The sequence below is a fragment of the Arabidopsis thaliana genome, chromosome 5 (genome assembly GCF_000001735.4).
Source record: "Arabidopsis thaliana chromosome 5, partial sequence".
NCBI classification, from domain to species: Eukaryota; Viridiplantae; Streptophyta; class Magnoliopsida; order Brassicales; family Brassicaceae; genus Arabidopsis; species Arabidopsis thaliana.
In genome coordinates, this window is record NC_003076.8 from 23,646,559 (window position 1) to 23,662,986 (window position 16,428).

At 36.3% G+C, this 16,428-nt stretch overlaps 3 protein-coding genes across 4 annotated transcripts; 2 read left to right on the forward strand and 1 right to left on the reverse strand.

The window, feature by feature from the left end:
• Window positions 1–1,535: 1,535 nt before the first annotated feature.
• On the reverse strand, window positions 1,536–8,064 carry AT5G58510 (Rab3 GTPase-activating protein catalytic protein). Of its 2 annotated transcripts, NM_125237.4 has the most exons (22): window positions 7,807–8,064; window positions 7,678–7,721; window positions 7,542–7,605; window positions 7,185–7,311; window positions 7,037–7,104; window positions 6,848–6,945; window positions 6,448–6,619; window positions 6,061–6,292; window positions 5,396–5,522; window positions 5,177–5,286; window positions 4,897–4,989; window positions 4,536–4,664; window positions 4,256–4,389; window positions 4,086–4,181; window positions 3,863–3,930; window positions 3,597–3,765; window positions 3,453–3,524; window positions 3,154–3,193; window positions 2,693–2,970; window positions 2,442–2,619; window positions 2,130–2,347; window positions 1,536–2,046 (listed from the first exon to the last, which is right to left on the reverse strand). In NM_125237.4, the coding sequence occupies exons 1-22, from the start codon at window positions 7,861–7,863 to the stop codon at window positions 1,729–1,731; spliced, it is 2,892 nt and encodes a 963-aa protein (NP_200659.2). In that variant the 5' UTR covers window positions 7,864–8,064; the 3' UTR covers window positions 1,536–1,728. The 2 variants fall into 2 exon arrangements, with proteins under 2 accessions (NP_200659.2, NP_001332207.1); NM_001345304.1 differs by having other exon boundaries at window positions 1,595–2,347; window positions 7,807–7,994.
• A 517-nt stretch (window positions 8,065–8,581) lies between these two features.
• On the forward strand, window positions 8,582–11,698 carry AT5G58520 (Protein kinase superfamily protein). The gene is made up of 3 exons (NM_125238.5): window positions 8,582–9,202; window positions 9,319–10,399; window positions 11,101–11,698. Exons 1-3 carry the CDS (start codon window positions 8,754–8,756, stop codon window positions 11,383–11,385), a joined length of 1,815 nt encoding a protein of 604 aa, NP_200660.1. The 5' UTR covers window positions 8,582–8,753; the 3' UTR covers window positions 11,386–11,698.
• Window positions 11,699–13,524: 1,826 nt separating this feature from the next.
• AT5G58530 (Glutaredoxin family protein) lies at window positions 13,525–14,914 on the forward strand. The gene has a single exon (NM_125239.3). The coding sequence runs from the start codon at window positions 13,870–13,872 to the stop codon at window positions 14,689–14,691; it is 822 nt and encodes a 273-aa protein (NP_200661.1). The 5' UTR covers window positions 13,525–13,869; the 3' UTR covers window positions 14,692–14,914.
• The last annotated feature ends 1,514 nt before the right edge of the window (window positions 14,915–16,428 follow it).

Genomic DNA, 16,428 nt, shown 5'->3' on the forward strand with positions numbered 1-16,428 from the left:
CATATTTTTCACGAAGTTTAGTGCTATATATATGTTTAAGGGAAGTTAAGTTAACGACGTTAAGGTGACTACCATTCAAAAGCTCTATAGTATAATTTATATATCCCGTGATATTCATTTGTTTTAATCATTTATATGTACATAACTTTATTGATATCTTGTTGATACATCAAATCATATCAATGGATCGTCGGTCCAATATTTATTCCATTATAGGAAATGCAACTTTGTCCCTTTCAGTTTCATGGAAACTAGTTAATTTCTTAATCATGTTCACTCATCAAAGATGATACCAAAGAGTCATTGTTAAATGTGTATAAGCTGCTTAATTAGTGTTTTATTGACGGCGTGTATAATTTCTTGTTTATTGATTAATAAATTATAAGGGATAATGATTTATCGTTTTCGTTGTGTCTTAATCTAAAAAGAGTATCAATATTCACACTTATAAAATTATTTAACACTTAAACCCATGATAAATGGACCACCAACTACCACATAGAGCTCAAAGTCTACAAAATCTTAATACAATGCATATAGATCATGCAAGCTAAATTCTCAATTTATGTCTATCAGTATTCAACTAGACATTCTATATATCATACAAGGTCCATAATTTTGGGGAAATCATGGAATCGCCTTATGATTTGGTTAATAATATATATGCAACTATGCAAGGACTTATTGCGATGGAATTGATAAAAATAGAAAAATGTAAAGGAGAAAGAAATAGTGAGGAGTTGGTAGTGGGTCAAGAATCAATGAAGAAAGGTATTGGCCATTAGTTTCTAATAATCTAATCCACCCAATTTCATCACTCATTTACTTAAAACATTCATTATAATGTTTAGTGCTTAACTGCTTATATAGTCTCATACCTATACGGTCACTCTTTTTCACTTTAGTCCCACACCATCTCGTATTTTATATGTATAAATTAGGATAAAGAAAGAAAAAAAATATTTATGTATCAGGATCATGTCAAACATGGCAACTATTTAATCAAAATCTCTACCACAAAACTCTTAAACATGGCATCATTTCTTCTATACACATCCAAATATCCAATCATCAAATTAAGAAACAAGAATAAGAACGTCATCTCTACCAATAACAACAACAATATATATTATCAATCTAATCAAACATTTACATATGAATCCATCGTAGCATGATTTCTTTTCTTCTAAATCTTATTTGGACCTACAACGTAATCATACTTTCATAATGGTGTACAACATATAATAATTTGTCATATTAAGCTATACAAACATAGCTTAATAAAAATACATTATCTTTTTACTTTTTTTCACAAACAATCTTAATGACCACTCAATCTAATGCTTCTAGAAAGATAGCATCATCAAATGATGATTACACTTTATAATGCAAAAGTAACAAATCTAATCTTCTTGTTGTCTTTTTAAAATTTGGTTGCGTGTTTCGTTTTAATTATGACGTCGGAATTGAGAGATCTCTCATTCCATGTACGTCCTTTGTGCCCATATATATTTGATTGAATCTTTGATAATTCAAAACTAAAACATGTTTCTCACAGTTTTTGTGACTGCCTCATCATGATAAACACAGATTCGCAAATCAATCGTTGTCTATTAATGCAAAAATTTACGCTTAGAAATTTGTTCAAGCAGAACTTCATTTGCTAATTTTCTATTACAGAACAAATGTGTTGTATCGTATGGTTAAATTAAAATGAAAAAAAAAAAATCAATCGCAGGAAGTAACAGAGAGCCCAACCCGGAGATCGTTAGATGTTCCAGACACATACATTCGGTGTGTCTCGATTTCTTCTCCCTTCCGGTCACTTGTGGCCGCCACATCAGCAGCTGCCGCGTAATGGATTCCGTTGTTGACATCGTCTCCGGTGGAGAAAATGATCTCCCTGAGAATAGGTTCGTGTCCGTTTAGAAGATTTCCCATACTGAGCACTTTTCTCCAAGACTGGTTAGCCGATGGAGGCGAGAACAGATTCGACACCACTTGTCTTTCTCTTAAACTCACTTCCTGTCTACTTACTTCCATCTCCTGTGTTTCAAGTGAACAGGCGTTACATCATACTTTTATTTATTCCCATCAGAGAAATTCTTGTTGGTTTAACGATGACTCACCGTCCTGCTTTTGTTCTCTTCATCATTTGCGCTCATTCCCATTGTTGGAGCATAAACGCCATAGAAGTCGCTGAATATTACTTGAGCAAGGCGTGATGCGTCCAGGAACTTTCTGTGAATAGATGCCGCAACCGCTACCAACTTCTCCACGTTTTCAAAGACCATGCAGAGACGTTTCAGGTCTTTGACGGTCTTTGCTTTATCCGGAAGATTGTTTCCTGCATCCAAATATCTGTTATATAGAGGCAAGAGGGACGGAAGGAGAAGATGGCTCGAAGGGTTTGGATAATTAGGGAGAAACAAAAATATTACGTTGTAGAGCCCCCAAAGTAAATTTCATGATGAGGTAGAGTTGCTCCAATTTAGAGGTCATTTGTCTCATGTTACCGACGTTTGTCTGGTTAAGAGTGTCAGCTGATCCTCTGAAGGCTGTGCAGACCATTTGCTCAAGAAGCTGATGAGGCCGTACTGTTTCCAGGTAATGAACAATCTGAGAAATTTATCAAGACATTGAGGTCAATCTTAACCCTCCAAGAGGTTATCAGCATGAATGAGAGACAGACCTTCTCTCCCTCTCGGTTCGGGTCTAGGAGAGGCTTTTGGTCATCGGCTGGCAAAGCGGGTGCATCATTCCAACTTTTTCTCCACAAGTTTCCTTGATCAGACATCCGTTGAGAAAGGCGGCCACGAGGAGGCCATTCATCTTTCGAGCCTTCGGTGCTGGGGCCTGCTGATGGTTCAGTGGTTTTAGGTTCAAAGCTCTCCCAATCTCCAGGTGAATGCCATCTGATAAAGTCCTCAAACACTGCATCTGGGTTTGCCGCTTTGAATGCTGACATGTCTGCAATCACCTTTGGAAAATCAGGAAAATAAGAAGCAAGGGATGTATGGATGATAGGTTTCTAAAACTAGAAGCACCTATCCTTCTCTTCCAACCTATTCAAACTTAGAATTAGATGACAGAAAAATCTAGTGAACAGTTCTTCTCTGTTATATTCATCAGAGACAGAATTTTAAACCTCACCAGATAATAAGATGTCTTTCTCCAATTGGCCAGGAACGTTCTGAAATTCAAAGGGCAAAAGATGGGTTCTTTATTAGACAAACAACAAAATGAACAAAACATAAAAAGCGATCAATCATGTTTTTTCTTTTCCTTTTTCTGTAAGGGTCTAGATATAACGCAAGAGCATATAGAAGAAAAACCATATATAGCAAGGCAACACATCTACACATTTGTTATGAAACATTATCTTTATAGAAACTTTGTTTTGTAGATAACCAAACGATATTCACTTCTATTGGAAAAGATGTTCGGCTTACAAGGGAATCACCAAACGCCTCAACAGCCTGGAGTCTTTCTTCATGCATGTCTTCAGTCATAAGAGGTGGGTCCTGTCATAGCTCATGATATCTGAGATTGTTCACGATAAGATATGAAACAGCCAAGGACAAGTCGATACTAACCTGGGTAAATGGGGCATGGAGTTGCTGACGTGACTTCAGGAGCATCATCGTCCCCACTGGTCCAGCTGAACCTCTCCTGATGGCATCTGTTGGGCTTTGGTTCACAGAATTTGTGCGTTCAGTTTTCCGCTCAAATCTGAGTTGCTTAGATGTATCTTCTGCAATTGAGCTGTATGCAAGGAAAAGGAATTTAAACACCCTTAGTCAAGATTTCCTCTCTATCAAGATTTAACATTCAATCAAGAGCTCTCACTTGCTAAGTTCACCTGTCACGTTTCCTCCGCAGTTCTTCTTCCGAGGATGTATTTCTTCTCTTGTCGACCTTGTGGTGTTCCTGAGAATTTATTCAAAGAAATGTTTCATGCCAACAACACAGGCGCATCAGGAATTTATATTTAAGTATTTACATGGCTTTTTTTAATTTAATGAAACACATACTGCCAGCACATAACAACTAATGTACGATATACAAAAAACTTAGCCAATTACCTCCATAGAAACAGAAGCGTCTGAACTGTCATCACTTCCTATACAGTCTAGGAACTCTTCATTCATTTCACGTTTTTTTTCGATGCAAATTGCAAGCTGATCACAAAGAAGAAATTGTTAGTATCTACAAGTAATTTGAAATTTCCGATTAAGGATATATAGAGGATTACCAAGTGTAACTTTTGGTTGATCAAACAACTGGACAAATCAATAGAACCGTCAATTGGCATTTTCGGCAACGGCTGTGTCTCTTCCCAACACCATCGAACTTCACGGACAAACTCTATCCAGAGAAAGGCAATGGCTAGAGATGGGATGCAGAAAACAAAGGAAAAATACAACACAAGATATTAATCAGATAATTCCTTTCATTCCGTAGCTGGCAGTTTAATTCATTTTCCCTATAATGATGTATGGCTGGCCAATGTGGCATGGTCTACTGGCACATACCACGGATATTGCAATTGCCAAACCACAGTGAGTGCAAACAGAATTGTGTAAAAAGAGATTCAAGCGGTGCAGCCTTAAGAGCTCGAGAAAGCCTGTGTTCGCCTTTTGTAAAATCTGGGAGTTTAGACCCTGAAAGAGATTGGAAAAAGGTGAAACAATACCACATAGCTGGATTCTAACAAATGGTTCTAGCTGCAAATGCAAAATTCATGCATCAAATTTTAGATGGTTTCAAAGTGAATAATACTACATGGTAACTCGAATTCTTGAACCAGCAATGATAATCAATATTCAATGTTGTGAAACAGAACACAAGTTTATACATGCATCTATGTTCACACATAATATAGTCGAAGTATACCCTCACGAAAGAGATCTTTAATCACCCGATCAAGAACTGACGGAGGAGGGATGACCACTGAGGTCTTTAAATTTTCGGAGCTTGGATTTTCCACTGTGAGAGATTAAAAGAAAAAAAAAACATTAGACAGTGGATATGTCAGGAAAATCTAATGCTGTAAGATAATCTAAGAACATAAGGGAAATTATCATATGCTATAACTCATTCTTTGATAGTGGAAGTTTCTACATGTGTTTGATGTATGAGGAAAAAAATAAAAGCACACAAATTTGCGGCAGACCTGACACAAAATCCTCCATAAACTGAGCTGAGAAAGACGAATCCAATGCTTCAACCAAGCAAAGTAGTTGGGAAGCAAAATCAATTCTTTTGCCATGTGAAGGATCACCCCTGGTAAAGCTATATTTGTTATAAAACTGGAAGGGAAAAATAATATACCACAAGACATGCAAACTACTATTTTGTCCAAGAATGAGAAACTATGAGAAGCATTTCTTACAGATATGGCGAGAGGATTGGGTGTAAAATCCACTTCTCAGCATCATGGGGTGAGGCATTTTCAAGTTCAGCCATCTCAAGTGTGCTTTCTACAGTCCTGTCAGCCCATGTGACCACCAATTCGAATCCTGTCCATATCAACCACAAAGTTAGATAATGAATTCCTTGCATTGCATATACAATAGCAAAAAGACCAGCCAATACTTGAAGAACAATACATAATTTTCATCACACATCAATTATCATCTCTGTGTATGTTGGAATACAGAGGTGTGATAGAAGCAGTTAATAGCATCAATAATATCTACTATAGTTTCAACTTAACCAAGTTTATTATGAGGGTAAACCATGGTTAGTTTAGCTTTCTTGGTTTGGTCTATGTCTATATATAATGTCTGAGAGATTTGGGAGAGTTTACAAATTCCTCAGTTTCATTTGGAATGCACCAAAGATCTATGAAATACCCTTTTCTATAAGCTACTCGTATCAAGGTGTATAAAGATAGCTAATAAATTAGATAAATGAGTTGTATAATCATGGGAAACACACACATGGCCTCAACTATTCCGAAAGACTGAGAGTAAAAAACAAATCCTCAAAGTAATGTATTGTGTAGACTGTAGTCCAAAAAGATACGAATTTTATTCATATGATGCATGGATGTACCTCTTAGTGGATCTTCAGCAGAGTACCACTCACTCCAAGGACAGTCATCATCCCAGAGCACCTTATTGCGTGACTCAGAACCATAGTGTTCTGCAGTGTCTGATTTGTCACCCATAACCTCATCCGTATCAATTTCCTCATCCTCCTCGTCATATGGGAAGGTTTGGTATGTTAGCCTCATCATAAAATGGACTCTGAAAGTATGCATCGAGAAGTCCACTCCTGAATAAACCTTCAAATAATAAAATGTCATCGATGAATACAATATCTAGCTAAACAATTTAATTACGTGATAGAATTGATGGCTAATGCTTAAGTTTCAGGTCCATTTTGATAAGCAATAGCCATACTAATGGACATCACTAATTAAGAGCCACGAAGACTTACAAACTTAGAAACAAACAACTCATATAGCCCTTCCAGGTGCATGAGTTTCACGGGAACTTGGCTGCCAACACGATCTGCTTCAAATCTTCTAGTAAAAACAGTGCCCATATTCTGGATTCCAATATATGCTTTGCGTGAAGGGTCATGCACAGGGACAAAGGCTGGCCACAAGCTAGATACCAAAGTAGTATAAAAATTCTTAATAATCACTCAACCAAATATGCGTCTAATCATTATCTACTTAGCAAAGACAGGGATAACACATTTCTATCAACTCTGATTTCCAAGACTTCGGAGTAATTGGTAGGCAATTTGGATCAACTCAAAGAAACAGTGTATCGTAAGAGATTCACTTGACGATGCAAAAGCTAAAGTGATGTTACTGGCTAGGATATCGTACCTGCCACAGTTAGACAAAGCAATAGCAACCGCACTCAGAAGCTTGCTAGACTCTGGTGTATCAAGAAGCACCCCACTGGCACTTTGTGGAGCAATCAACTAGAAGATGCCATAAAAATCAATAAAATATCATATATGTAAACGGGCAGGAACTATTTCAAGAAAAAAAAAAAGTGGATTTAAAGTGTACCAGAAAATCCTTCACCCCAAAGCAAAGCTGGAGATCATGTGAATTACTGTTCCAATTACCAATTCCAGCTGCATCAGTCAGATACTGAATTATGAAACAGAAAATACAGTTTCTCCCAGATAAACAGCATTATTTTGAAATCATATACCTTGTTGGCTACCATTATTATCAATTTGAAAGTAGAACTCCATACAATAGCTCTTTGCAACATTCTTAAGTTCGTGTTTGACCGTAAACAGATTCTTTGAATCCTCCACTGCAACAGCACCCTTTTCCTGCACTCACCAAATGCAGGTAGCCTAAGAGGTCAAGCAGATAACGAAACTAAAGTGGATTTCACAAAACAAGACTAACTCCATCTTTGATCATCAATAATATCCAAAATAGTACAACCAGCTATAACGTCCGGGAAGAAGAAAACTCGAGCATTCATGGGATTCTAACGAGTTCTCACTTATAGAACTCGATCGAAGATGGATGAGATCATTTGGAAAAGCAAACGTACCACCAGGTTTTTGGGACCATCAGCTAACCATTGACGACAAGTTGCTTCAATGTCTGAGATGAACCTAAAAAAGCGACGGGATTAGTAATGACATTAGTGATTGAATCAAAGCAATTGAAATCGTGAAGATGAATACCTTTCCCAGGAAGAAGCTAGAGTGAAATCATCGAAATGTTGCACCTGCAAAACAATTGCTGATCATTGAATACAAAAACGAACAGCAGAAGAAGAACAAAAAAGTTTTAGGATGTAGTAACTGGCATACCTCTTCTTCAGCATCATCATCTTCTTCGAGATGATTCGATTTGCTTACAGAAGCCATAATAAATTGCGTAACGAATATCTCTCAGTCTCTCTCTGAGTTTGTATGGGTAAGGAACTCTTGCAGATCCTCCGATCACACAGACGAAGAGATCCGCTTCGGGAAAGAACAACGACGATGATGGTAAAGTTACAGGAAAACGTCGTCGTTTGAAGCTGACTTGAGACTTTGACAAACGGCATGAACAACGCGTGCCGTTTCGTTTGATTGAAAAACGGGTTGCATTATTGTTCGACGATTAAAAAGGCCAATAATAATAGGCCTAATATTGGCCCATTATAACTTTAATGCTCAAATTTAAGTAGTGAAGTGAACACATGTTAAAAACTAAGACCATCTCTATCAATGGTTTCTTATCTAGAAACTGTTCAAAGTATGAGAAAGAGTAGAATTAGTTTTTCAAGTGAGAAACTCTGAGAAACCCATAAAAATATTTATATATCATCTATTGATCAAATATTATTTTATTATTAAAATTTAATTATATAATTAATATTTATTAAAATACTAATCTCTTTTTTTTACTGATGAAGATGCCTTAATCTTTTCGTTGTCATCCTAAATTCCTAATATCTGTATTTTGTGATCATTAAAAACACAATTATGTTAGCAGGGACCACAATCCACCACTAAAAGATAATTATCTGTAAGAAATTAAATGAAATTGGTCCAACACATATAATAAGAAAATTAATGATAATTTGCAAAATTAAAATACAGGAGCGTAGTGGATCGAGAAGAGAGTGTAAAAATCGTACTGCTTTACATAAATGAAGTCGTCCTCACTAAAGCTAACAAAGATGAAGAAATCCAAAACTCCCTGAAATCTGAAAGCACAAAACTTCCATTTTCATCTATCTCAAGTGCTCATTGTTCATTGTCGACGTACAATGGCTGCAGCCTTGGAGTGCTGGTCGAGTCGTGCCGGAGATGGTGGCGATCCCGACAACGATCTGGTCGATCAGGTACTCATGCGAACGCACGACAGGTCTGAGTCCGTAATTACGTCTCTACCTGAGACGAGTTTGGAGGTTGAAGGTTCCACGACGGTTTTTGATCAGAGCTCGTCGGCTATGCAGAAGCGGTTTCAGCGTCTCAGCCGCAACGTGTCAGAGGCGATTGTGTCGCTTAAAAACACGCTTAATCTGGATTCTGCTCGGGATAATCAGAGTTTCGGCGGAGCTATGACGCCCAAGGCGGAAGTCAGTGGCGGCGGCGGCGGAAGGAAGCTCGTTTGGGCTACTGTAGTGAAGAACCTTGCTAAGATGTATCCTGGGAGTCAATTACCGGAGAAGCTCGTATCAAATCTCAAGAAGCATTACGATTCCTTGCCATTCAGGTAAACCTGAGTTTCTAATTATGGACAGTTACATATAGTGTGTGTGTGTGAGTTAGCAAATCATGGAGCAATCTTAGGTTAATTGGTTTTGTGCTTGGTGTTTGTTGTTTCAACAGTTATAGTCAGGCTGATTTCGATATGAAAGAAGTATTTCTACACGTCAAGTTGATAGAACAAGCTGCTGGAGATGACAATCCTGTGTTTATGATTCAAGAAGTGTCTACTGAGGAACCTCGAGGTTCCGTGCTCAGACTCACATTCGCCTGTAACTCTTTTCTATCATGGTCAACTATGTCAGGCGTTCTTGATAGTGCTTCGATTTGTTGCAAGAAGATACAAATCTTTGAGAAGAAGGGGTTGACTCTCGGGGTTGTTCTTCTTCTGGATCAATCTGGGCAACATAGTTTGTTTAAAACCCGGGTAGAAAACACCCTCAAGGTTGCAACCAAAAAGCCAAAACCGACATCTGTTAAGCTCCCTTTCGGGCTTTGTGGCTGTCAAGAACAGAACGGTGGTGTAGGGGAACTTGGAGGTGTTGAAGAAGAGTCCATTCAGCATAGTAGTAGGCTAGGGATAGAAAACTTGAATAGTACGATCCAGATTCAGGTTCCACTTCCGAGTTCTTCATTTGCTGTATCAGTAGATGAATGGCAGACCATCCAATCGGGTGGCAATGAGATTGGAAAATGGCTATTGAATTCTGATAGTTTTGAGTTCGGTGATCAGATTGGACCAACTTCTCTCAAAGGAATTTTCCGCGGTAAAAGAGTGGGAATCGAGAAACTAAAAGGTTGTGATAAGGGGAATTCCTATGAGTTTGAGCTCCGAAAAGATTACTTGGAGCTGATGGCTTGTGGACACAAGAGCATTCTGCAATTTTACGGTGTTTGCATCGATGAGAACCATGGATTATGCGTTGTGACAAAACTGATGGAAGGTGGGTCACTCCATGAACTGATGTTGAAGAATAAGAAGCTTCAAACCAAGCAGATACTGCGAATTGCAATAGACATAGCCGAAGGGCTGAAGTTCGTGAATGACCATGGTGTTGCTTATCGGGACCTTAACACACAAAGAATATTACTAGATAAGCATGGCAATGCATGTTTGGGAAATATTGGGATAGTCACCGCTTGTAAGAGCTTTGGTGAGGCCGTGGAATATGAAACTGATGGTTATCGATGGCTTGCACCTGAGGTCAGTATTCTTTTACTCTTGTCTTTGTTCAACAGTTTACTTGAAAAGTTAGATTGTGAAACATAATCATGTTTGCCATATTCTGATCCTTTGTTACCTCTAAGCCAAATGATACAAAACTAGGTACCTGAAAGCTTGCTAAGAAATTTCTGTGGCCCATATCATAATTCTCATAGAAACAAATCGGATGCCCTATGTGCTTCATCTCTATTGTCCCCATATGACCCACGGCATCTTGTTTTGATTTTTTTTCCTTTTGAACCAAATAAGTTCCTTTGCTTTTTGTTTTGGCCATATCTGATTTACCATTTTTTGTTTGTCTGGGCAGTTATTGGATCCTCACTTTTGGATACATATATCGTAGACAAGTGTGGATCTAATTTGGTTCTGTCTAATCGTCACAAAAGCACCTTAGACTAGCTAACAACTCCAATTTCATCACTTCTTTAGTTGAGCTATACTTATCTTTTTTTGGTTATACATTAGTAATTCCAAATGTTTTGAACCGTATGTTACGCCTCCTAGCTTTGTCAAGCCATGTGCTTGCAAATGGTCCAATCATTCCTACTAGAGCACACTTATATAATTGTATTTGGTTCTACATGGCCAGCCTTTAGTTCAATTCTTGGATCTGAACACGAAGTTACTAGAATTTAATTTACGTAATTAAACCTATTTTTGTATGAAATGCTTGAAAGCAGATCATAGCTGGTGACCCGGAAAATACGACAGAGACTTGGATGAGCAATGCTTATAGTTTTGGGATGGTACTGTGGGAGATGGTGACGGGAGAGGCGGCTTATGCATCTTGCTCGCCCGTGCAGGCGGCAGTTGGGATAGCGGCTTGTGGCCTGAGACCGGAAATTCCAAAAGAATGCCCTCAAGTCCTGAGAACTCTGATGATCAATTGCTGGAACAACTCCCCCTCCAAACGCCCCAACTTCTCTCATATCCATAACACGTTACTTCGCGCCGTTTCACGGTAAGTTTGGCTTGTATTTGATAAGATCATATTGTACATTCAGATTGTAACACTTAAATCGTAATTATATAGTATGTACTGATCATAATAGTGATATGAACTGTTGGAAACATAAAGGGGAATGGTGCGTGTAGGTTTGATTCAATACTTGTTGTTGTGGCCTTGAGGACCCATCTCTTTTGTCTGTTTTAGGCCGAAATATAGAGCAAACTATTATCTCACTCATTTTTCACCATTTGTAAAAGGCATTGTGTGTAGTAGAACAAGCAGATTTTAAAGTAAAAAATGACTTCATGAACTTTTTTTTTTTTTTTTTATAGAACTTTCCATGTGGAATTTTTTCTCACTAATCTTGAAGATTTTCGACTTGTAAGTTCTATAACACAAAAGCATTTAGCAGGGACTTTTAGATTCCTATTTGATAGTAACTTGTAAGTTGTAATGAAAGAGACCTAATCATAATTACAATATTGAATCAGTACCTGATATGTACTAACAAAATAACGAACTCAAAACCAAAAAGCCAAGCCCAAATATTAAATCTAGACTGGAGAGGGGGAATAAATTGCAAAACCACAGTTCCATAAGTCTACGCTTTATACGATTTGGGCTGTATGCTAGGCCCGTTACAAAGCGAATCCATAGACCCACAAATGCAGTACAATACAAGAACACGAATATGAGAAAAGAGAACATGAGTTCCGCATATTGGTTAACGGGGAAGAAGGAGACATTTCATCTTTAGCTTTCGTCAAAAGTGGTGACACGTGATGCTTTTCAGAACCCACCACTCCACGTGCCCTTTTCGTTGTACCACCACCATCAATCCATAATTATTGAGTTTTTAACTAGATTATCACTTTTTAGTTATTTATGTAGCTTTTGGCTCTTCCCCAATTCTTTTTTTTTCTTTCCACATTTTTGTTGTATGTGCGCATAAAGAATTTAGCCTGTTAAACAAACAATAAGCTAAATAATAGACCGAGGAAAACAAAATGTTAGCAAATAGTACTCCTACGTTTTTGTTAGCAGTTAGCACTAATTAAACTCGATTTGAATAAGTTTAAGCAAATAGTATTGTTATAGCTTCTTTTTTTTTTTTTTTTTTTTTTTGGAAGGCAGTATTTTTATAGCTTTGGTTGTACTTTTTCAATGTTACAGTAATCATTTTGTTCGTTGGTCCCGCCTCACGTGATTATTCCTCTTTAGTCTTTACTCCCACTTCTCTATTTTCTTTGTTTCATGTTCTCTTATTTATTTTAAACCCATTTCCATTTCATAGTTTTTTCTGTTGACGGAAAAAACAAACTCATTAATTTTTCGTTATCTATTTTTGTGTATATAATTGATCTTATTTCATATAAATACTGAGATTACAAATAAAAGTCAAGATATAAATTTAATACAGTATGAAAAAGATATGGATACAGCTGTACATATTATAGGAACATAAAATATCATTAAAACCATCCCCAACACTTGCCAGTTTGATCTTTGACTTTGAAGTTTGAATACATTATACTATAAAGAGTGATTAATCATCATTTATAGAATAATAATAAAACATTTACTGTAATGAATTTCATTTACTCACCTTTCAAATCTTTTGTTTTTCCTTGGAGAATAAAAACCAAAACGAAGATTGAACGACAAAAACAAAAACGATACTGTGGTTTTGGTTTATGCAGTATAATCGATAAATCTAGCAAATATTTGGGGTTAATTTATATGTGGTCCGTTAATACAACATTACGCTGCAATCTCGGATAACAACAGTTTCGGACCTATATACTCTATTACGAGTATTTTTCCCAAACGGAAGGATCAAATTTAATCTCATGTGGATTTGTGTTGTTCTATTTATAGAAATTTTAGGCTGTATAATATCTATCCTATCAATCTATGGCTAATTAAATTTCCTACAATTTTAGAACTTAAATAAATGCAAAGTATCGATAGCTACTACACATCTATGGTCAGAAAAATTAGTTGCTATCTTATTAGGATTTCATAATTCATCTAAGTTCAGTTTTAAAATAAAATATTTATTCTTACCCTGCAATTTAATTCAAAAGAAGTATTCAAGTCTTCAATATCTTTACTAAATACAGAAAATATCAAAATATTTGTAATCAGAATTCACCTCACCTGTATTAATTACAGATTTGATCTTCTTATTAATAAGTGTGTTCAACCTACAAATCTTGGAAAATGGAGAAAGTATTAAACAGAATACTAACTATATTTAGCATCTAATTTCTTTTACCTAATTATAATTAGTAACGCTAAAATCACAACCAAATGTTAGAAACCAAAACAAAAACAAAATAAGGAGAGAGATTTAACAATTCCAAAAATCTTCCAACCACTTTTTTATTAACCAGCCCTCTCTCTTCTTCCCCAAATCTCCATTTTCTCTGCAAATCCCAAATCCATCACAAACCCTAATTTTAGTCTCTCAAAATCTCCACCGTTTCTACCACCGTCAATGTGGCGGCCGTGGCGTAAATCGTCGGTTAAGATTCACGACACATACTCTCCAACCACCGCTTCCTTCAAAGACATTCACCATCTCTGCTCCGACGACTCACCTTCCTTCCCTTCTTCTCCCTCTCCATCTCCAAAAACCGCTTCTAGAGTCTTCCACCGAGTCCGTGCAGCTAATTTGATCCTCAAATCGTGGCCAACTCGTCAATCTAATCACCTCCTCCGCGCAGATTCCGAACCTATCAATCTAAGCCGGAATCAAAATCCAGAATCAGATTCGAAACAATCGAAAACCAAAACCGAACCAGATGTACGGATTTCAATCCCAGGCGCAGAGAAAAGCATTGTCGTATACTTCACAAGCCTACGCGTGGTTCGTCCAACATTCGAAGCCTGCAAATCCGTTACATCGATCCTCCATAGCTTCCCGGTACGAATCGACGAACGAGATCTCTCAATGGACGCGTCATTCTCCACCGAGCTACAACGAATCTTCGGGAAGGATCAGAACCAGAACCAGAACCAGGCGAAGACGCCGAAGCTGCCGCGAGTCTTCATCGGTGGTCGGTACATAGGAGGAGCGGAGGAGGTGAAACAGCTACACGAGATCGGAGAGTTGAAGAAACTTGTGCAAGAGTTGCCGAAGATTGAACCAGGGGTATGTGAGATGTGTGGTGGTCATAGATTCGTGCCGTGTAAGGATTGTCATGGTAGCCATAAGGTGCATACGGAGAAGCTAGGGTTCAGAACTTGCTTAACCTGTAACGAGAATGGTCTCGTCAGGTGTTCTTCTTGTTCATTTCCACAATCTCCTCCACCCTAATTCCTAGATTTTCAGTTTTTTTTTTTCAATTTCAATTTTCGAATACCAGAAATTGGAATAATTAAATATTGGTTTTTAATCTAATTTTTAAGAAGTTTCCAATTTTGTATAATTCGTAATGGAAAAGAAGTAGTTTCGGATTATTAGATTCGTCGAAAGAAAAAACAAATCATTAGATCATGTGATGAACGTGATTAGCAGCTAAGTACTATTTGCTGTCCAAGAGTATATATATTTTCAAATTTTAAATTATAGATCTGAAATGTTGTACGGAAGAGGAAAAAAAATAAACCAGAGGTCTAAATTGTTAGTATAAAATATAGCAAAAGTAGCAAAGATTAATAATTGATGGACGTTAACACATTTCTGGCCTAAGAAAGAATGTATATGTACATGTGCGCATTACATTTCATGTTATTTTTGACATTATTATTACTCGATTTATAAAAATTATAACGCTTCATAGATGAACAATTGATTGTCCATATCGTTGAGTTAACGTACAAAATAATGTTGGCTGTTTGAGTTTTTATTTATATCAAATTTTCCGAGAATAGGTGAAAATGAAATATAACCATTGGTCCACTGCAAATATTTTTAGTATTTATTTATCAAAAAAAAAAGCAAAAGATTATTATTTTTTAATGATTTTTAATTTGTAACTCTGCCATACCATGATTTTAAAATAAATATTATGCACTTGTAAAAAGTAACAACTCTAATGAATACAATTTGTTTTACAGAAATGAATACAACTAGATTTTAACCTGCGGTATACCGCGAAGACAATTTACTTTTTTAAAATTAATATATATAAAAGTTTGCAAATTATATCTATCTATAAAATATTTTTATTTTCTAGTTTACAATTGTTATTAAGTAAAGTCCTTTCAAACTCGTCTTACCAAACTCGTCCCGTAAAAAAACCTGAAGTACACCGCTAATTTAAATATATAATTAAAATAAATATTTTACGGGATTGCAATTGTATTTTAGTTTGTCAAACAGATTTTTGTTTTAAATAGTTGCCAAAATAAGATTTAGTGAATTGATAAGAAATGTATTTAGATGCGTTTTGCTCATTTTAAAGGATTGCAATTGTATTTTGGTTTGTCAAACATTTTTTGTTTTATATAGTTGTCAAAATCTAGTTCAAATGTTGGAAAAACATGCGTGATATATGGGATTGGAAAATATTTAGAATGTTTTTCGTTTGTTAATCAATTTATTGCCAAAAAAACCATCAATTAAAAGCTAATGGCAACCATTGTAAATAAGTTTGAACTCCACGATTTATTTCACAAAATCGCTGCAAAAATGTATATATAGATTTTATATATCAGTTATTATGTTCTAACATAAGACATTGTATATATTAGGTAAATACTGTTATTTATCTTAGTTAATTTATATGTTAATGGCTTTTTATCACCTTTTATGGTTTTTTTATTTTATTTTATGGTTCTAAAAATAAGCAACTATCATTATGTAAATACTGGTTTTCAATAGTTGATAATATATTACTCAAAATTTTATCACAGTAAATTCCACCATATTAAACCTAAAATTATAAAGTATTTTATAATACCTTTTTTCTCATTTATTAATTTATAGAGGTTCTGGTGTTGTTGTGTTTATGTATGGTGTAGAGCTACTCGAAGGCTGGTTGTGTCGAGCAAGCACTGATCCATGATGCTTCAACCATCGATCCAATCGAGCAGCCGTGTGTTGCCTTTG